Source organism: Macrobrachium rosenbergii, chromosome 21, assembly GCF_040412425.1.
Source record: "Macrobrachium rosenbergii isolate ZJJX-2024 chromosome 21, ASM4041242v1, whole genome shotgun sequence".
Classification (NCBI taxonomy): Eukaryota; Metazoa; Arthropoda; class Malacostraca; order Decapoda; family Palaemonidae; genus Macrobrachium; species Macrobrachium rosenbergii.
The window spans coordinates 13387391-13409988 of record NC_089761.1 but is presented as its reverse complement, the minus strand read 5'-3'; the positions used below and the strand labels follow the sequence as shown (position 1 = coordinate 13409988).

Here is a 22598-nt window from a genome sequence, read left to right as displayed (position 1 = left end):
CTCTGATAAGAAACTCTTTGCAAAATAACATAAATATGAAAACCCATGCATGAGAGCACATGCCAGAAATTAAATTGCAGCTACACAGTACCTACTCCTATAATGAGAGCTGTACTGAACTATGGTGTTTGAGAGAAGTTTTGGATACACTAAAGTAAACAGACATATTCCACATTTGTCAACAAACTAAAAAATTAAGTGTTCTCTGTTTTTTCAATATAATAGAACTAAGCAAAAACACGAAAAATTAGGCAGATTAGGAAAACCAAAATCTGATAACACTTGATACATATCTTAAATTAGAAAAAACTGAACTGAATCAAGAAATGAGAGCTTGAGGTAGATATGACACAAGCTTCCCCTATTATGGGAAATCTTACCTATCTAATCAGATAATGATTAAAACATCAATCTGACTGCTTTCAACAGCTATCCAGCACTTGGTTGTATGCCTTAACTGGGTGTCAAGGCTCAAGTAAACCCCATTCAATATGATTCCAACGACAATCCGACTGTTTACAATAGATATTCAGCACTTAGTCTGTATGCCTTAACTGGGTATTAAGGCTCAAGTAGAGGAGTGTTTGTAATTTACATAATCCTATCTCCACTGAAAAATTAACATCAAAGTATCAAACCTGAAAATACAAGTAAACTATTACAGTAATTCATCCTTGTACAATACCTATCCTAACTGGCAATGACTTCATACACTTGAGGTATTTTTACTTTCAACATATCGGGTTGTCTTACTTGAGCTGTTAGTAAAGCTTTCTTAATTTTTTGTGTATTATGGTGCTCACTGTAACACTTACAGAGAGGGTATGAGAGGAACATTAATTTGAGCTTATTCACATTAATTTATGCAAGAGATATGACAATACTTGTACAATCATTAACAGAAAGAGGACTGTATATGGCACTTGCTCCCAAGCTACCCCAACCATAACAATTGGTAAAATTTTCATTTGCTAAACATGATGCCAACAAGGGTGAGCAAAATCATCATTGTATTGAAATACCTGACCATTTGGATAGGATATACAACGGCCACGTACAAGGTACCATTATTGATCACAGAACTAAAGAATTAGCTAACTCTTAGAAACCATTCCATTATTTTTATTAATTAGCTTTTCAATCAACATAACTGTATAAAATCCATGTTTTCATATTCCTAATAAAACAACTATAATAAAAATGACTTGGTAGGACAAGGCTCTAGAAATCATCAGACATTTTCTTCTCTTATTTCTTATGGAATCACTCAAGATCACCAGAAATTTATAGAGCACACTGTGTCCATTAGTTCTATATCAAACAAATAAAATCCACAACATTGCAACTTATTACACAACTGAGAAGCTACTTCCATGACAGTGCTAGAGAAGCAAAATAACAAGAATGTAAATTTACATAATTGAAATATACAAAAACTCTTTGCTTCCACACTAAAAATGTTGCTTCCAAAATCCAAGAGACTGCCAGACATTACAAGTAATTGATGAAATTGTTCCCATTTAACTTCTGTACAGAATTTGAACATTACTTTAAACTGTACTACCAAAATGAGAAGCTACAAGGGACATCAATGACATGTGCTTACAGAAAATTTCCTAATTCTTGGCAAGAAAGATGAAATTCATTTATTATGATACAGCAGTACAAAAAGGCTTTAAATTCAGCATGTTTTGGCATACTGTTATCTACGTTGCTCAGCTACATACTTGTGGATTTTGCTGTCCCAAGTTAACCTGCTATGCTTAGAACAAATAAGATGCTGTTCTGCAACACTTGTTATTTCAAGAACTTTGCTCTTAAAATTTATTTCTAGGGCTAGTTTCACCTAACCTCTTCAAAAATACCAAAGATCCAGTGTACTGTAATACCCAGTGGTATGCACCTCCCCTACAGTCTCTTGACGGACACTATGTGGAAAATGGGAACTAATCAGCAAATAGTAGTGGCTGTTTCTTCATTATTTCTGAAGTTCTAATCCCTGTATTTCCAGCCTAATAAGCTTTGGCAACCTGAATAATCAGTCTGTCATTAGTTACATGACATACCTACTGACAACACAAAAACTCCTATCTTCTGAGGATGGATGACAATTACATGATCTGGTCAAATGGTCTGTACATTTTTTACCAATACTTCTCCTGGTATACATTAATGGGTGTGATGAGCTAACAATTCACACAGATTTGTTTTTCTAGTAAAGCTTAGTTAATATTTTTTTGTTAGGCACAAAAACACAAAATATGCTCCTCATTTTTATGTATATTACAAAATGAATCAGGACCATGAGAACCAATTCACTCAACCATACTCCAAGAATGTTGCCAATACAGTATATGCAACTTAAACAAAGGTCCATATACAATTTGGGCTAAAAACTAACACAATCTCTTACGAAACTGAAGTACACAGTATGCAACAAATTGTTCATATATAGAAAAACAAGATTTATATTTTTTATACTTACAAAAGGAGGAAAGATATAAAAGAATTTACATGTAGAAAATTTTAAAATACAATAACATTATACCACCACTTAACAAATTACATAAATTGTTGGTATGAATAATAATCAAAATACATACGTATCACTTATAGTAGCATACAATACACTGCAGTAATTAACAATTTCCCAGAGTTGTAAAAAGATTCAACATTCTTCTTACAATGAGACAAAGTGAATTGCCAAACTTGGTTTGACTTTCTATCAGCATTTCAGTTTACATTCTACTCAAAGCTGTAACATTTCTTCCTTCAAACAAAACATATTTAATCACATATGTGACAAACCTGCACAGGATTCATACCCCAGATCTTTCGAAAAATGTCCCTCAAGATCATCAGCAGAAATGATGGTACATGTTACAAGAACAATTTCATGTATACCTTTTCCACTTTTTTGGAAGATAAATATAAAACAAGATTGCATCTTGTAGTTTATCTAATTATACAAAACAAACCCATTTTCTCTCTTTTATGATCATCATTCAGAAATAACTGACCTTAAGGCATCACAGCACAGCTATAGACATGCACGGAAACCTAAGCAGCTATTTCTGCATCCTTGAAAATCAATAAAAATCTCAGGTGCCAATATTAATTACAATCAGTAACTATAATTTTAATAACTTTTGGAATTTCACTTACATAAACTGCAAGATTTGCATATTCTTGAAGTTTTTGAGTTCCATATATCTGAACTAGAACCAAAAATTTTGTCAGCCTTTGCTTCTAAACTTAACACCATACTGTAAATGTTGGATTTGCTTGTCACTGCAGAAAATGATAAACACAAAGACACAGTAACAAAATTATGTGCAAAGAAAACCTACTTAAAAAAAACATAATAATCATAAAAATACAGATACTAATAGGAATATGAATGGAATTACTCAACATTGATCTATTCTTCATATTGTTCCAGGTTTATACTGTTACATGTTTTCCTCATCTGTGAAATTATTCTTGAAAACAGATTTTCCTCAAAAAGGAAATCTTCCACCTTCCTTGCATACGTATTAAACTTATATTTCAGAACTATAATACCTTAAGATACATCTTTAGAGAGATATGAATTCTCCTGTTTGTTAGTTTTATAAAACATATCACAAAAGGCATCCATGTCATTTGAAATTTGAGTACAACTTTGAAGATGAAAGGCAATCTTGCAGTGACAGTGTGTCTATGTTGAGGTGTTTTGATAATTTCAAACTTTCCATTATTTTCAACTGCTCTTTTTTTGACATTCTGTAAAAAAAAGATTTTCACTGACTTGAAAATCAACAGTTTTTGACAATTCTTTAGTGATGCATTCTTCTAGGTTTCCATCACTTTTCCCTAGACATTCTACTGCTATACCTTAAATGTCTAGCTGTGGAAGAGTGTTTTCTAGGAAATTATCAAGTCTCACCAGTGCTTCTTCAATTACTACCATTTGAATGATACTTAAATCTGTAGATTTCACAGATTTCTTCAACTTGCTGCTTACCAGATACAAAAGTGTCAAATTATCATTATCATTCAATAAGGAAGCAACCTCCAAGCCTGAAGAGTGAATTTGCAAGGCTTTACCATACAAAAGTTCAAGGGGACTTTTTAAGTTACCCAAGTTATCACCAAAATGACATAACACCTCAAAAACTTCTAAGACATTACAAGACTTCTTATTAGTAACCCCTAGAGTCTTTGAATTGCATAATTTCTTTTTCATCCATTCACTGGTCTGTAGCTCTTCACTTTCAGGAACTATACTGGTACTTTGCTCACTGCTGCCTGACTGTTTTACTTTCAAAATATATTGCAAAAATGCAAGGTCTCCAGACTCTCCACTTTTTGATGTTTCTTTGAACATTCTAGAATTTTTGCCATCCAAATGCAAGGGATGTGTCACATCTTCTCCCACCTCTGTAATTATAACATTTTCATCAATATCTTTTTCCTTATCTGCTCTTCTCACTCTGCCATAAAAATGACTTCCTTCCATTTCTTTGTTCAACAATGGATACTTATTTTTCTCCCTTGTGAGATTTATGTCTCTATCTGTAGGTGACTGACTGTGCTTTTCTCTTCTCCTCTGAAATTCTCTATCTGTGGGGAATATGCTATTGCTTATGCCCGTTTCACTACATCTTGGAGAAAAGCTCTGCTCCCTCCTTGCTTGGTCACTTTCTCTGTCTGATGGTGAGTAACTCTCTTCTCTTCTTGAAGATTTACATCTCCAATCAAGATAATTCTGTTTCCTCTTCCTCATACTATCAACTCTTCTCTCTAAAGGTGAATAACTAAGTCTCTTCCCTTTTGTGTGAACATCACTCACTCTAAAAGCTGATTCAGGTGAACTATCAGAATTTCTTCTGCCCCATGAAGATGGCTCATCTTGCAGTTTGTGTGTGGGCGATGTAGAATTTATCCTTTTCTTAATTCCAATGCCTCTTTGATCCGAAGTAGATGATCTTCTGTCTTGCAACATTACTTCTTTCTTGTGCTTAGATTTTCTACACCTTTTAAGGCCTTCTGAATCCAAATTGCTACTACTATCTGAGCTTTCACTATTATTTTCAGAATTACTACTACTTACAAAACTATCAGAAAAAGAAGACTGTTTGCTATAACTACTGAATGACGCTTTTCTATTTTCTCGCTTGGCAGTCCAGCTGTCTTCTGTTAATTTCACTAAATGATTATTCCAGTAATGTTCCCAATCCTTCAGTATACTATCCATATCTGGTTTCTGTCCCCTATCAAGAATGTTTTTCACTTTAGACCTTATAAAATTTGTTTGCTCTTCTGTATACTTTGGATGTGTTGTATGAAACCTTTTATGGACATACTCTCTTTTGTGCAGGCCAAGGGGAGAGCTTAAATTTTTTGGCCTCCAGTCATCTAAATCTAAAGAGTTTTTATCATGCTTCTTTAAACTAAGAGGAGATGATAGGGCTCTACTTACTTGAGGTGAGTGTGAAGGTGAAGACCTCTTTTGCCAAGATGATACTGAGTAATCTTTTCCTTGAATTTCTGGTAGTGATGACCTGGAGAAAATGATACCTAACTTTACAAACAATACTAAATTATAAAACCTTTTGCTGAAAAATGGAATTTTAATTAAAAAACATCCTCAAGTCAATCAAATTTGTACAGCCTTTGTACACTTCCTGTCTTGCTTATGGAATTACAAAAATAAAATATAAAATATATAAAATAAAATATAAAATATAAAGGGTGTACACTGAATTCTTGGGCATAAAAAATACAATAGCTGTTAATGTTGATGGTCCTATAAATACAGCAAGAAAAATATTCTCCATATAATTACTGTCATTACCATTATTATGATTTCTATTTTTTCTACTTCTTCAGCAGCCGCGTGGATACTGGTGATTATTATTTTTATCATGTTATCTTATGTATCTAGATTGTGCATACAGTAAACCCCCTGCATTCGCGGGGGATGCGTACCACAACCCCCCCACAAATAGCTAAAATCTGCGAATACTTTGTGAGAGGGTGCGAAAGAAAGAGCAGTTAGACAAGTACTGCTAGTTTATTGAGGAAGTGACCCGCTTATAAAGCAGCGTGCGGACGTCACAAAACAGAACAGGTACATATAGATAACAGGATGATTAACAATAGTTGATTAGACACAAAAAATACTCTGACATATACATGTATAAGGGCAAATGAACAGGTAATAAATGTACAATTACATAATGATAATAAGGCTGAGCACCGCGACCTCGGGTCAGCTGTGAAGGCACCGTAGAAAACGGGAGGTTCATCATAGAGAACCCGTTGAGCAGGGACTTTACAATACTCCCCCCCCGACAGGACGCAGGTAACGTCTGATCAAAGCAGGTATCTGCTGGGGCAGCGGAGAGGGCCGCGCCTTCTCGATGTCAGCTGGGGGGTGCGTTCGACTTCTCCAGTGCCCTGCGGATGGGAGTGATGGGTTGCTCTCCTGCCTGGGCCGGGGCCTTCCGGGGGCGCCCACGAGGATTTCTTGCGGGTGGGACGGGCTGAGGGGCGCCGCTTCCGGCAGGGGGCTTTGGGAAGTGCCCCCGATCTCTTCCTCCAGGAATGCGGGCTTGAGGCAGTCTACCAACACCCAGTTGTCCTTCCCGTGGACAGCCACCCGGAATGCCTTTTTGTTTCTCCCCAGTACGAGGAAAGGCCCCCTCTCCCCAGTACGAGGAAAGGCCCCTGTAGAGCCTGGTTAAGGGGGGGGCGTACGGCATCATTCCTGATGAAGACGTGGGTGGTGGAGAACAGGCCGGGAGGTATGAAGGGGGACGTCCTGTCGGTATATGTCGCCGGCAGGGGGTGAACTTCCCAACCCTCTCGCGGAGTCTCTGTGTTGTTAGGTCGTCCCGGTCCTCTGTAATGAGTTCGCCCGGGACTACGAGGGACTCCCCGTAAACCTTTTCTGCTGCGGACGGGTTGCTGTTGGCTCTGGGGGTGGTCCTCAGCCCAAGGAGGACCCAGGGCAGCTGGTACTTCCAGTTGTCGGCGGTGCAACAAGCCATGAGGGACGCCTTCAGGGACCTGTGGAACCTCTCCACCATTCCACTGGCTGCGGGGTTGTAGGTGGTGGTGCTGTGGTGAGTGGTCCCCAGCAGGCGTGCCAGGGCAGTCCACAGCTCAAACAGGAAAGCTGGGCCCCTGTCCGTGGTTATATGGTCCGGGACACCAAACCGGCTGATCCAGCTGGAGAGGAGGGCCTCAGCGCACACTGGAGGTGGACCACCTGGTGGAGCAGTCGACGACTGTCAGAAGGTATCTGGCTCCTCCTGATGGGGGAAGAGGACCCACTACATCGACATGGATGTGCCCGAAACATCTCCCCGGCTGGGGAAAGTCGCCCACCCCTGATTCGGTGTGCCGTCCTACTTTGCTGGCCTGGCACTGTATACACTGCCTTGCCCAGGCCGTTGCGTCCTTCTGTATGCTGTGCCAGACGAACTTCTCCGCCAGCAGCTTGGCTGTCGTCCTGCCAGAGGGGTGGGACAGTCCGTGGATGACATCGAAGACCAGCCGACGATGGGAGGCGGGCATCAGTGGGCTGGGGTGGCCAGTGCTTACGTCGCTCAGCAGTGTTGAGCCCCCAGGGGCGAGGGGCACGTCCTTCCACTTCAGTGACGTGATGGCGATGCGGTACGCTGGAATCTCTGGGTTGGCAGCCTGTTCCTGGGCGAGGTTCTCGTAGTCGATCCTGAGCTGCACTGTGTTGATTTCAATCCTCGAGAGAGGCGTCGGCTACTGGGTTCTTCCTGCCGGGGTGGTACTTGATGGTGCAGGTGAACTCTGCGATGGCCGTGAGGTGCCGCTGCTGCCTGGAGGACCATGCATATCCCAGCTTTGTGAAGGAGTGGACCAGCGGCTGGTGGTCCGTCCAAATTGTGAAGGGCATACCCTCCTGGAGGAATTTGCAGTGGCGTACCGCCTGGTACACTGTGAAGAGTTCCCTGTCGAAGGTGCTGTAGCGGGACTCGGTGGGGCTGAGCTTCCTGCTGAAGAAGGCGATGGGCTGAGGGGCTCCCTTGACGACCTGCTCCAGGATGGCCCCACAGGCAACGTTGCTGGTGTCCGTTGTTAGCTGGAGCGGGGCGCTGGGGTCCTGGTGGGCCAAGGCTGTTGCCTTGGCGAGGGCGGCCTTCGCCAGGTCGGGGTCCCACACTAAGGTCTTCGGATGGCCCTTGACGATCTCCGTCAGGGGGGCCATGGTGTGTGCGACCCCGGGGATGAACCTTCTGTAGTAGTTGACCATCCCGAGGAATTCTTGTATGCCCTTGATGGAGGTAGGGGTGGGGAACCTGATGATGGCCTCGACTTTCGATGCAACTGGGCGGACGCCTCCCGGAGATATCTCGTGGCCCAGGAAGCCAACTCTATCGATGCCGAAGGTGCACTTGTCGAACCTGACGATGAGGCCATTCTCCTGCAGGCGCTGCAAGACCTTCCGGATGTGTCGAAAGTGTTCCTTGTGGGACGTGGAAAAAATTAGGATATCATTGACATAGCAGGTGCAGAAGTTCAGGTCCCCCAGAATGCTGTCCATCAGACTGGAAGGTCACCCCTGCATTCCTCAGGCCGAAGGTGGAGAAGGCGAAGACGTAGGACCCGAAGGGCATGATGATGGCAGTTTTGGGGATGTCTTTTGGAGCTACTGGTACCTGGAAATATGATTTTAAAAGCTCTAGCTTTGAAATTATTTTGGCGCCATGGAATGAGGCCATAAGGTCTTGCATGTTTGGTAGAGGGTAGTGGTCGGGTTCTGTAGTGAGGTTGAGCCACCTGTAGTCGTCGCAGGGTCTCCAGGAGCCATCTGTTTTCTGCACCATGTGAAGGGGGGAGGCCAGTGGGCTGGGGGCCTTCCTGCATATGCCCATATGCTCCATTTCAGCGAAGGCCTTCTTGGCCTCCTGAAGGTGCTGTGGGGGAAGCCTCCGGAACTTTGCGTGCATCGGGGGCCCCTTGTCTTGGAGGTAGGCGTATTATTGGGGGGCGACGGAACAGACTGTAGGCACCCTGGGGCCCGGCAACAGGGGCAGGGACTGGCAGGACTCTGTGTCCAGCAGGCGTTTGCGGCCGACGTCAACTACCAGTCCGAAGTGGGCGAGGAAATCCGCACTCAGGAGTGGGGTCTTAACGTCCGCGAGGATGAAGTTCCACTTGTATTTCCGGCCCAGGATGGAGACTGACAGGAGCCTGGTGCCTTAGGAGAAGATGGGGGACCCATTGGCGGCCGTCCGGCGGGCGTCTGCGGTCCTCTCTGGAAGGCAGGAACACTGACCGCATTGCCCCAGTGTCGATCAGCATCATCCTGCCAGAGACAGTGTCACGGACATAGAAGCCTACTGGTGCGGGGCTCCTGGGTGTTTTGGGTGCTACTGCCATGGTGGCCTGTGAGGGTGGCCGCCGCCTCCCCCATTTTTTGGATGGCCGAAAAGGCAGGGGGCTTCACAATTCCGGGCCTCTTTGCCGAGCCTCTGGTGGTAGTAGCAAAGCCCTGGCCTTTCTTTCTTCTGGTGGTGGGGTGGCTGCCTCCTGGCGACGATGTTGATGTCCTCTGTGGCGGGGTCCTCCGGCTGGAGGCAGTTGATGGGGTGTGCGGGCGTGGATGCCCGCTTCACTGCCCTCGTGGAGTCCGTCAGCTGCTGTGCCGTCCTTATCAGGTCCTCAACCGGCAGGGTGTAGGGCTCCGTAATCTGTCCACGAACATCCGGGAGTAGCTGCTGCCACAGGAGGATCTTCCTCGACAGGATAATCTCCTTGTGCCTGCTGCTGCTGTCCGTCTCAGGGAGGAGGAGGAGGTCCTGGAGGGCATGCCACGTCTCCAGGAGGTTCGTGTCCTACCGGGGGTTGATGGTGAGGTCGAGGGCTCGGGTGGCCCTCTCGGAGACCGGCATGGAACAGGTCTCAATGAGAGAGGCCTTTAATTCCTGGAAGGTGGCAGGGCTAGTGGTGGACGTCATCCACGGGGCGACCTTTCTGTATATCTCCTCCGGTAGGGTGATAGCAATGTCCGCCTTCAACACCTTGTCTGTCAGTCCTGCCACTCTGAATTACCCCTCGACCCTGTAGAGCCAAGATGCTGGGTTCTGATGGGTGAACGGTGGCAGCTTTATGCTGAGGGCAGCCCTCGGTTGGTCCGTCAAGAGGGGCATCGCATGGGGAGGGGTACCGGCGTGGAGGAGGGCTTGAGAGGGGGTTGCACGAGGGAGACATCTGCCTCCGAGAAGTTCGCGGTTATTTGTATATGGGAGGGAATGTCTGCATCCATGCTCATTCCGCACTCTCACTTGGAGTGTGAGGGAACATTTGCGTCAATACTCGCTTGGGAGCGTGCCGTGTGGGTCCGCTAATGACACCGGTGATTTGCTGACAAGGGTCGGTAACGCCCGAATGCTTTGTTAGAGCGCCATAGTTAGTCCATTAGGGGTGAGGGGTGGTTCATCGGACTAAGACTAATCGCTGTTTGGGTCCGTTAATGGCTCCGGGAACCACTCCGGGGGTCACCACTGTGAGAGGGTGCGAAAGAAAGAGCAGGTTGACAAGTACTCCTAGTTTATTGAGGGAGTGACCCGCTTATAAAACGGCGTGCGGATGTCAGTACAAAACTTTACAAGTGACCTGAGGTCAAAACTATTTCTCTACACAAAACAGGACAGGTACATATAGATAACAGGATGATTAACAATCGCTGATTAGACACAAAAAATACTCTGACACATATACTATGTATAAGGGCAAATGAACAGGTAATAAATGTACAATTACATAATGATAATAAGGCTGAGCACTGCGACCTCAGGTCAGCTGTGAAGGCACCGTAGAAAATGGAAGTTTATCATAGGGAACCTGTTGAGCGGGGACTTTACAACTTAAAACCCTTCTAAAATCACTTAGAACTGCCTATTTTGATAATTCAAACAGAAATAAAAACTCTAAAAATGCTTAGACATGTATTATCCTACTTACGATGGGGTTAGGTTCCGAAAAACACATAATTTGTTGGAAAAAACATATCTTGAATATAGCCTAGCCTACACTAGGGTATTCAGTACCATGTATACATATACTGTATGGTAGCCTAGCCTACACTACAAAGTATACTCTATACATACACGGTATAGTAATTATTAATATCAGCTAAGTCTGGAGGTTCATGCAGAGTGACTTATGATAATCCAATACAAAAAGAAACTGAATAACAAACAAGAATGAACTTAGCCAACACTATGGCATATCGTATACATATACGGTAGCCTAGACTACATTATACTGTGCTCTATATTCAAATATTAATATCGTATTATAGAAACATCGACATAACGAATATGCATCTTTTCCCTGGATCTTTTAAAATGTTATGCTTTACTTCACTGTATCCAATAATACTGTATATATTTATTATTTTGATTTTGTATTATAAATTGCAATCATAGCGGTGAATGTTTTGGTTTGGAAATCGTTTACATGTTTTGGTTTGGAAATCGTTTACGTACATTTTTTCGCAGTATTTAACTCAGTTCAGAGCGCTTTTCTTGCTTCTAGTTAGCGTAAATGAATATCTAGATACTTTATTATAAGGGGCAAGGTTATTTTTCATTATATGAAGTATTTTAAGTCAAAATATAACTTAAATACGTCTCGTTGTGAATTAATTTAGCTATTTTTTTCGGTAATAGGTAACGTTGGGCATTAGGGGGCATATTTATTTTGTGTACAAAAAAATCACAATTTTTTAAAATACAGTAAACCCCCGTATTCGTGTTCCCACGATTCGCAGACTCACATATTCACAGACTTCTCTTTGGAACGTATCTAACCATTATTTGAGGAAAATTCGCCCATTCGCAGTATTTTTCACTGAGAAATATTCACTAAATGCTGGATTTTCATCTCATTTTCATGACTAAATGCACTTTTTGTGATAAAACTATTAAAATACTCAGGTAATGCTCGAGTTACGATAATTCACCTTATGATAATTCGATTTTGCAATGGGGTAAGCAATTAATACCGATACCACAATATTATTTATAAAATATTTTTAAATTTCACACGGGCGCAGGCAGCAACGTAACCAGGCAGTGAGAGAGACCAATCTACAATAGACAACTTTTTCTCCATCTCTTTATCCCATCTTCTAGTTAAAAAAGTAAAAGAGAATGATAAAAGTATTGTTAGTAACGTTATACTCTTGTGTAAATGCGTACAGCCATAAACAACCGACCAAGAAACTGTTCTTTTGTTTATAACCGAATCGGATAACAACAGCCATTTACCTGATATTTAAATCATTGTACGGCAATAAACAATTACCGTACGTTATGGAATGACGTTAAGTAGAATAGGACTGATATATTTTTACATTATACCCTTATTCGGTATGGATAAAAGATTGGCAAGGAAATATACTGCTAAATTTAAGCTGCAAGTTGTAGCTGAAGCTGAGAAAACAATGTTCAAGCTGCTAATGACTATACTGTAAATTATCGTGCATCAGCAACATGGCTGAAACTCGATCGTAATTACATGGGAGAGAAAGTATTTTAATCAAAACTACTGGGCATGAACGAACACGTAAAGCTCGTATTATGATGAAATCAAGTGAAAATAGCGAACGGAATCTTGAATTTTTTTTTTTACACAAAACAAACGCCCTCAAATGGCCATCGTCATTCGTCATCTATTAACGAAAATAATAGATAAATTAATTTCACATCAAGACATATTCCAGTGATATTTCGACTTAGAAACAGTTTGTATAACAAAAATAACATTGCTCCTTATAAATAAAGTATCTAGACTCTAGAGATTCATTTACGCTAACTAGAAGCAAGAGAAGTGCTCTGAACTGAGTTAAATGCGGTGAAATAAACACCGCATATACATTTCCAAACTAAAACACTGATGATCGCAATTTATAATAAAAAAGCAATATAAGAATATATACAATATGATTGGATACAGTGAATTAAGGCAAAACATTTTAAAAGATCCATGGAAAAGATGCATATTTGTTATGATGACGTTTGTATAATACGATATGTGAATATAGAGTACAGTATAATGTAGGCTACACTACCATGTATGTATACAATATACCATAGTGTAGGCTAAGCTAATTCTTGATTGTTATTCAATTTCTCTTTGTACTGAATTATCATAAGTCACTTTGCATGAACCTTCAGAATCAGTTGATATTAATGATTACTATACCGTGTATGTAAAGAGTATATTTTATAGTGCAGGCAAGGCTACCATATAAGGCAGTCCCCAGTTAACAGCGGGCTCGGTTAATGGGGATCTGGTTTTATGGCACTTGTCTAGCGACGAAAATTGGCAATTTTCGGCACCGAAAATCGCCGATTTCCGCTTATCAGCACCGACAATTGGGTATTGGTGCTGATACATACCTAACAGAGGCGCTGATAAGCACTGAAAATCCCCAAAAAGGTGCCGGAAATCGCAGATTTTCGGTTATCATCACACCCCCAGAATGGAACCCCCGCCGATAACCGAGGACTGCCTGTATGTATACAGTACATGGTACCAAATACCCTAGTGTAGGCCAGGCTATGCTTGAGATAGAGTTTGGTATTTCTTACGTTTTTTCCAACAAACGATGGTTTTTTTGGAACCTAACCCTATCGTAACTAGGATAATACCTGTATAAGCATTTTCAGTTTGTTTTGTGTGTGTTTGAATTATCAAAATAGGCAATTCTAAGTGTTTTTAGAAGGGTTCTAAGTATTCAAGGGTTTTAGCTATTCGCTGGGGGGTGTGGTACACATCCCCCATGAATCCAGGGGTTTACTGTAAATTGTATTTTTCCAAACTATACAAACCTAAGGCCCTTTACACTAGGAATTACTTTCAGCATAGGCTGGAAATGGCCATTAAACTCTTGAGCAAGGTGGTTAGGCAGTAACTACTGCAAAGTAGATGGGAATACCTGCCTGCCCAGATGTAAACATTCCAGTTTGCCTTTCGGTCCAGGTTCAGATTGAGGGGTGGCATGAAGTGGCCATAATATATTAATGTAAAGGACCTCAGGTTTGTGTAGTTAGTAAAAATACAATTTACTTTCAAAAATTGTGATTTGTCCAGACACAATATACAAACCGTCAGTCCTTTACATTAGGAAGACTCACTGGTTGAAGGGAGGAATCTGAGTGAGTCTCCTGAACTGACTGGAGTTCTGCACACCTGGGCTACTCCTGGTCGAAAGAGCGAGGAGGAATACCATGCTTCTGACATAATGATTGGAGTGTAGGAACTGCAAGATCAAATGTCAGATACTGGACCTTTTCGCAAGAGTGAGGAAACGTAACCCCTACGAAATAGGCTGGAAGAATCTAGAGTTGGAGGCAATAAGGAAAAGCCAAGATTGGGTTCCTTTATTGCCAGTCTCTCCTTCCTCCCCTTGCTAGAGGAAGGAGTGGAATTGCTTCTATGATTCTAGAAAAACAGAATAGGTGCTCGATGTGTAGTCTTACCGCATCAGCGCCAGATCCACCAACTATTGGTTCAAGTCCTATTCTCATCCCAAAGGAGGAGAAGTAGGAAGATGGGGAAGGAGGAGGAAGAAACACCAGACACTCTCAGTATCCTTCTCACTTCCAGATGCAACACCTTAGGCGAGATGCTACTCGTCCTCTTGAAGGAGCCGGGTAAGAAAACACAACTCGCTGAGCAGTCACCACAGGGCCAAGGAAAAAAGGTTCCAAGGGCCTGTGGGCAAGACCACAGGAAGACAAGTGTGTGGTCTATGAAACCACGTCTTGCTTCCAGACCAACAGAACCTTTCGGAATGCGAAGGATGGACTAAGCCATTGACTTCGTGAGCTCTCGGGTGGAAAGTACTGGTATCGTCATTGCCAGCTGCCGAGTACCTCCTTTGATCGCTACACGAAGCCAGGAGAAAGATGTGTCCTTAGACACTTCTTCCTTAGGAAAGAGAGTACTAGTGAAAACATTGACGACATCCAGGTTAGGAATGTCGAGCCTTTTCGGAAAGTACCACAGCTCCCTAATAGGACAAAGTAACGAATGATCTGGATCATCGACACAAAGTCCAAGGAGGAGGGGAACGAGATGGACTCGAACCTGACAATAGATGCTGATGGATTTAGAGTCCACCTAAGACATCCGAGAAGGAGTCGAGGTATTGATCCCCATCCCTGTTCTTCCATCTTCTACGCCAAGGGCAGAGCAAGATGAGAGATGGTCCTAAGAGGGCACATCTCTATCCAATGACTCTCGTAAGGGTGCATGCAGAGCACGGGACAGGAACCCTAAACGAGAGTCACATACCACCCAGGGAACAGTTCCCTGGGACAGCACGACCGAAGAAGGTTCTTGTCTGTAGCTAAGTCTCGACTAAGGAGAAGAAGGCTACTGTACTTCAGATAGAAGACTAGGTCGCAAGGGCCTATGTTCTTCACGAATGAGAGGGAGAGAAGCAACGCTCGGTGGAGAAGATGAGGAAGTCCAGACTTGAAGAGCAACTCTGACCTGAGAAGCAGTTCTGTCAACGACACCCACCAGCGAAGACGGATCCAGTCCCTGGGACAGTGTTGCAATGGACTTCAAGAGGTATCCAGCTATATCCGTTGCCACCCGGCGAGAAAGCCTATGCTTGCAAGGAAAGCTGGAAGGTCTCTCAGTCCTGAACACACAGGGATGTACTGACTGAAGAACCACTTCTTGTGTAGCTGCTACAGGAGGTTGAGTCAAGCAGAGCTCTTCTCAATGCCTCGGCTATCAGGTTGGGCGAAAGGTGAAGTCTTCCAGCATTTGTCTGTAACTTGGGGTGAGCAATGCTTGTGAACCCCTAGTGTAACAGACAAATACGGAAGGAAAAACTTAGATATCGATCTTTTTCACAAAAAGACAACATGCCTCACTGTAGCGGCCTCTGGGTCTGGTACGGAGGAACGAGAAAAACTACCGACTTCTTGTGCAGGGAGGCCACAGAAAGACAGTAGGGGTTCTCAGTCGAGTAGTCTCTTCGTGAATCTTCGTGAAGAAAAGAGTGAGCAGCACGTTCTGTCCTGATCACTCAAACCCAAGGCCAAGCTCGCTTACCAATACATCCCCACTGGGAATGCATCTAGCTAACTGAGCTGTCAAGTGTGCTATAGAACACTTGGATATCTGCAAATGTGAACAGATAAAACAGAAGGAAAAAACGATTCCCTCTTGTTTGTCGTCAAATGCCACTACTGTGGTTTTGTTGTTCAACGAAACCACTGAGTGTTGCAAAACTCATCCTGAATTTTCAGAAGGCCAAAAGGCTGCCCTGAGCCCAGGACGGTGATGAGAAAGTACTAATCGTCTCGGTTACACACCTTCAAGACAAAGTTTTACTGGTGTGCACCTATTCCTCGATCGGTAAATCCGTAAGTAGACACACGATGTGAGGAGAATATGCAAGCATATTCGAAGGTTCCTTCAATCAAGCATTAGCCTAACTCTTTCCTCATACTTCGAAGAGGAAAGAAGGCCAGAGGAATGGAAGCAGACCTCCATTCTCCACCATGGGGAAGCTTCTGCAAGACGACAGGATACTGAGACAATTAGCTCTAGCTGGGCTGATATTTCCCGAATTGGGAGCACAGGAGAGGAAGCGGGATGGAGGTTCGATGAAAAGAATTGCCGAGACCTAAGAGAAATAGATACTTCTCCTGAAGGAATCCATTCCCAGGTCTCAGTAATGTCACTGCCAGCTCCAGAGACTCGATAAGTATCATTTCATCCAGGTATCAGCAGTAGGAGGACTTCTTCCCCGTCGATACTTCTATCTCTCTTCCCTTCTGCCCTCCTCCCTATGGAAAAGAGGGTGATAAGAGACACAGTTATGCGCACTCTCCTAGAAGGGAAGAAGAGGGCTATGTGTTCCACAATCTTCTCCCAAAGCCTGGGACTTCTTAGGAGTTGAGGGGGGCTGGCATGAACTCAAGGTCGAGTTGAGATGACTAAGACCCCAAGGTCTTGGCCATTGTCCAAAGAACAAGGCAGTGCCCTGGTACGAACCTTGATTACACAGGTATCTGGCAAATCTCTGAAAGAGAAAGGCAGAACCAAGTAAAGGTTCGTTCCTAAGGGTTGAGCCAACTCGGGACTTACGAAACCGGAGATCTGAATTGGGACAAAGTCTTTCTTCTTAGCACCAGAATTGCCCACAGAACTGCAGTCGGGAAAACCCTCCGAGGCAAGAATTCGTATTCTGTCGAGGCAGGGGAGAAGCTTGGTGTCTCGACCTGAATGAATTCCTTCTCTGGAGAAAAGAATTCATCTGGTCGAGAACACTCTCAGAAGCAAAGACTGCGGCGGTCCCCGACACTCTCGACCCCTCAGGAACTGCAAAGGTTGCGAGTGATGAAGATTATTCATTGGGGGAGCCGCAATCATGTCCTGGGGATTCTTGCGCTGACGAATTGGCGAAAAGTTCTCCGAAAAACAAGGACAATCGCAACTTGAAGAGGAAAACCCTCGTTGTTTCCGAAGCGTGAAACTCCTGTACATCTTCCCTTGGAGGTAGACCTTGACAGATCCCATGAAACCCTCCTCGGCTACCTGGTTGTACTACGGGAGAATTGGGGGACCAACACCCAAAGCACGCCAGGCAGCTGAACTCCAAAAATAATTCATCGGAGCGCTCTCTGTCTGTCTCGCGCCTCTCAGAACAACCGAGAGGAGAAGAGAACAGGTGAGGAGAAAGAGTACCCTTACCTGTCCTGCCAGTAAGACCAGCAAGAGAGGTGGACCATGAGTGATAATCAACCTAAGGAGATTACTGCCACACGGGGGAAGAAGAGTGCTTGTGCCGTGGCAAAGTGCTTTCCTGGGAAAATCAGAAAGATCACTCGAACAGAGCAGAGAACCCGATTCAGAAAAATTGAGTGGGGCTGAGCCGAGCCGATCACGTGAACGCGATCTGACTGGGTGGTATGTGGTGGACTGGGAGGCAGGCAGGGTGGGGTGGGGCAGGGCGGGACAAGCCAACCCGAGCCGAGCCAGTCTAGCAAGTGCGACCAGGGGCTGGGAGGGGAAGGCAAGCCAAGCAAGCCGAACGCGCGAACGCAATCAGCACTGGACAGGGCAGAATTCGTCTGCCGTGAATTAATGCTATTTTCCGGAACTCTAAACTCCTTCAAGGCCGAGGCCCTTCGAGAAGAAGGTTCAAGGGGGAATTCTGTGTCTGCTATCCTGCATGCTCGAACCCTATGGTTCAAGACACGAGGATGAAAACCGGCCAAGCAACCGAAGCAGCTCGTGGGCAGTATTGAGACACCTGGCGCCTCGGCACCCAGACACCTGGGTGTCTCGGCACCCAGACACCTCGGTGCCTCGGCACTTTCTCTCGTCCTGTGCCTCTTGTCAGGAGAGCACTCGTGATTCACAGAATTCAAATGACCCACAAGACTCCCAGAATCGGGAGTGGCTGCTTTCCGCTTCCTAAGAAATCAAAAAGAGCCAGGCATGGAACCAGTCTTAGACACAGACTTCTAAGACTGGCAACGAGGGCGTGGCCGCTCGAGGCCGCGCTCTCATGGTCCGAGAAATGCCAGACCCCACAGGAGAATGCAAATCAGTTCCCGCCCGAGGGCAGGAAGAGCCAACGAGAAAAACGTGTCTCCCGGAAGAGAACAGTCCCTTAGAAGTCCCGCAGGACTCCCGAAGGGAACCTCTTCCCTGCTTCTCCTGATGTTCGAACTGATAGGATCGAGACACCAGACTGAGAACCTGACCGAGCACTGGTAAGCACTTGGGGAGCGCTTGAGGTGCTGGCAGGAAGAGCTGAGACACCTGGGTGCCTCGGCCCTTTCTCTCGCACTGATCCCAAACTGGGCTGGGGAGAGTACTCTCCAGACTAGATCGGGATACTCGAATTCCACCAAATCTCGAGCACCTGGAGCAGCTCGCAAATGAGCGCCTGAAGCAGCCCCCGTCTCAGAGGCAGAACTCTAGGACTGGAAATAGGGTCGCAAACCGAGATCTGCGCGCCTGCAGGTCCTGAAACACAAAACCCTGGGGTATGCGAATCAGTTTCCTAACCCTAAGGTTGGGAAGAGCCAACGAGAGACCCACTGCCTCCTCGGAAGGAGGCAGTCCCCAGACGTCCAAGGGTATCAAGGGTAAAGAAGCAGCATTCCTCTCCTTTGGTCAACGGATGTCTGTCCAGATTCCGGGACCCCCTTGGACGTCGGGAGAGGAAGGGCAGAGGCAGCAGGAGATGAAAGCGAAGATAAGTTGAAGACGGCGGCTACTTCCACAGGGCGGCTTCCTTCACCTTCACTCTGACATCTACAAACTGGTAGACATGAAACATCATAACCTCCAGGGCAGTTAGGCAGGAACACAACGGAAGTGGCCCAGGACACCACCACCAGGAGAAGCAGCAGGCACGATCAGGATAGCCGATGCAGGAGCTATGGCAGCAGTTTGGAAGGCAGAAGCTACTGCAACGGCCAGGAACGTCGCTTCCACAGGGCGACTTCCTTCACCTTCACTCTGACAACTTCTACAGGATGGCGGACATCGTAACCTACAGGGCAGCTAGGCAGGAACACAATGGAAGTGGCCCTGGGCACGACCACCAGGAGAAGAGCAGGAACGACCAGGACAGCCGATGCAAGAGCTGTGGAAGCGGTTTGGAAGGAGCCACAGCAACGACCAGGAACGTCACATGAAAGTCAACAGCAGCGATAGGAACGATTAGGGCGGCTGTGGCAGGAGACCAGGAAGAGCTGCCCAGAGACTGTCGTTGAGTTAACAGGAGCATAACACAGGAAACAGCAGGCGAAGATGGACCACAGATACGCCAGAGGCAGTGCCACGGCATACATGAAGGCCAGCAATGACATCGGCAGGTACAGAGTCAGAACGATCCCGACATGGAACTATCATTCCAACCAGGTACTGTGGTCGGTCCCAAAGCAACAATGAATGAACGTTGGGACTCAGTCATGCAAGATATTCCCAGAGATATCCAGCCAACTACTGCTGCATCTGTGATGCTCACTGTCAACCTGAAAGAAAAAGCAAAAATGATTAGTAGAGGAAGACTCCTCTTGCTACAAGGGAAACTGCCCTAGGCAGCGAGAGGAGGCCCCTAGAAGAGGTCCCAACTGCCCGCGGCTGCCCCCACTTCTCACGGTCTTCACGAAGAGGGTGAAGGAAAGAGATCTCTACCGAAGGAGAGATAAGGAAGAATCTATTGGGGGAGAGAAGGATGGAGGAGAGGCCACCAAGGGCGCTGTGAAAATGGAGTTTACCAACGATGCCTGCAACCTCTCCCACCCCCCTACCCCCCACCGCAACTCTAAGGGCAGGCAGCGAAAACAACACTCAGCACAAGTAGGAAGGAAGTAGCGATGCCCTTTGTACACGGAGGGTGGGAGCCCAGGGGAGCAAAGACATTACGTCCCAATCTAATACTGTATCTCTGAACATACAGGGCTACTAGAAGAGAGGCATTACCACTCTGTTACGCTTCTCTAAATATGCCCTTGACCGTCAAACCCCAGACACAGTGCAGGGGAACTACGGCTTATGCTTTGTATTAATAAATATCAAACACATGCAATATACACACAAAAATGCAGAAAGATCCCACCGGGATAATAAGAGCTCAACGACAGTCAGGCAAAGAGATCTGAATCCATGTCTGCAACGCATGACGGCCGAAAGCAAACTGGAATGTTTACATCCGGGCAGGCGGGTAATCCAGCCTACCTGGCAGTAGTTACTGCCTAACCACCTTGCTCAAGAGTTTAACGGCTGTTTCCAGCCTACACTGAAAGTAATTCCTAATGTAAAGGACCGACGGTTTGTATATCATGTCAGAACAAATCAGATTCTGTTCGCTATTTTCACTTGATTTCATCATAATGCATGCATTATGTATTTATCAGTTATCGGCGTAAAAACAACAGTAATGTGTTCTTTCATGCCCAGTAGCTTTGATTAAAATACTTTCTCTCCAATTTTAATTATGGTTGAGTTTCATCCATGTTGCCAATGCACGATAATTTACAGTCATTAGCGGCATGAATATTGTTTCCCCAGCTTCAGCTACAACTTGCAGCTTAAATTTAGCAGTATATTTCCTTGCTGATCTTTTATCCATAGTAAATAAGGGTATAGTGTAAAAATATATCAGTCCTATTCTACTTGACATCATTTGTAACACAACTACGGTAATTGTTTACTACCGCACAATGGTTGAAATACATGGAAAATGGGTGTTGCTATCCGATTCAGTTATAAGCAACACAATAGTTTCTCATTCGGTTGTTTATGGCTGTATGCATTTACGCAAGAGTATAACGTTACTAACAATACTTTTATCATTCTCTTTTACTTTTTTAACTAGAAGATGGGGTAAAGAGATGGAGGAATAGACAATGGTCTATTGTAATTTGGTCTCTCTTGCTGCCTGATTTTACAATGCTGCCTCCTCCCGCATGAAATTTAAAAATATTTTATAAATATTGTCATATTGGTGTTAACTGCTTACCCCATCACAAAATCGAATTATCGTAAGGCGAATTATTGTGACCTGAGCACTACCTGGGTTCTTGAGTATTTTAATAGTTTTATCACAAAAAGTGCATTTAGTCATGAAAATATGAAAATACAGTAATTAGTGAATATTACTCAGTGAAAAGTACTGCGAATGGGCAATTTTCCGTGAATAATGTGTTGATATGTTCCATAGAGAAATCTGCAAATAGGTGAGTCCATGAATCATGAGAATGCGAATACGGGGTTTTACTGTATTGTATTTGTATATTCCATGTATATGGCCCTCAGCTGTAATAAAGAATATTATTATTATTACATATTATTATTATTATTATTATTATTATTATTATTATTATTATTATTATTACTACATTAATTTACTGCTGTATAAAAGTCAAAGTAAATTTCACAAAATGGTTTTAATAATACATGTTCCCTACAAATCCACAACCAACTAACCACATCAAGACTGATGAAATACTGAAGATGACAGTATTACAGCTACTGTAAGTTAGTGGAGCATGAATACCAAAAGTTGTGGCCAAGGTTAATGTTCTATTTAAAATCAATGAAACCTGTAGCCATAATTTTACCTTCTGGTAAAGCCTTTACAAAACATGATGAGTATGACAATTACATAGGTATGACAGGACAAATCCTTTCCTTTATATCTATGCATGGTGATCTACTTTGTACAAAGACTGACTGAAATCTCTTCACCCATATAGTTGAGATAATGTACAGCAAGTGTGAAAGAGGCAGTGGTAGATTACATATAGATATTCTCCTTTTGCACATCTATATATGATGGTCTATCTTTGAACTAAGCCTGACCAAACTCACCTCACCCATGTAAAAGAGGCTGTGAAGTCAAGGTGAGTGTAACAAACACACTGATGGACAGACAATGAAAAATTTCCCTTCATGCACATCAATACATAATGTTCTACCTTTGTACCAAGTTTGCTGAAATCCTTTCATCCATGTGGGTACTGCATTGGCAAGGTAAGTCTCAAACATACTGATGGATAGATCGATGATAT

At 44.0% G+C, this 22598-nt stretch overlaps 1 protein-coding gene across 2 annotated transcripts in view; it reads right to left on the bottom strand.

The window, feature by feature from the left end:
- Positions 1–1040: 1040 nt before the first annotated feature.
- The window catches only part of LOC136849686 (uncharacterized), a 231637-nt gene continuing 210079 nt past the window's right edge, over positions 1041–22598 (bottom strand). For both annotated transcript variants that reach the window (XM_067123031.1, XM_067123030.1), the window contains exon 4: positions 1041–5546. In XM_067123031.1, the coding sequence (XP_066979132.1) occupies positions 3878–5546 (1669 nt within the window). In that variant the 3' untranslated portion in view covers positions 1041–3877. The remainder of the gene's footprint in view (positions 5547–22598) is intronic.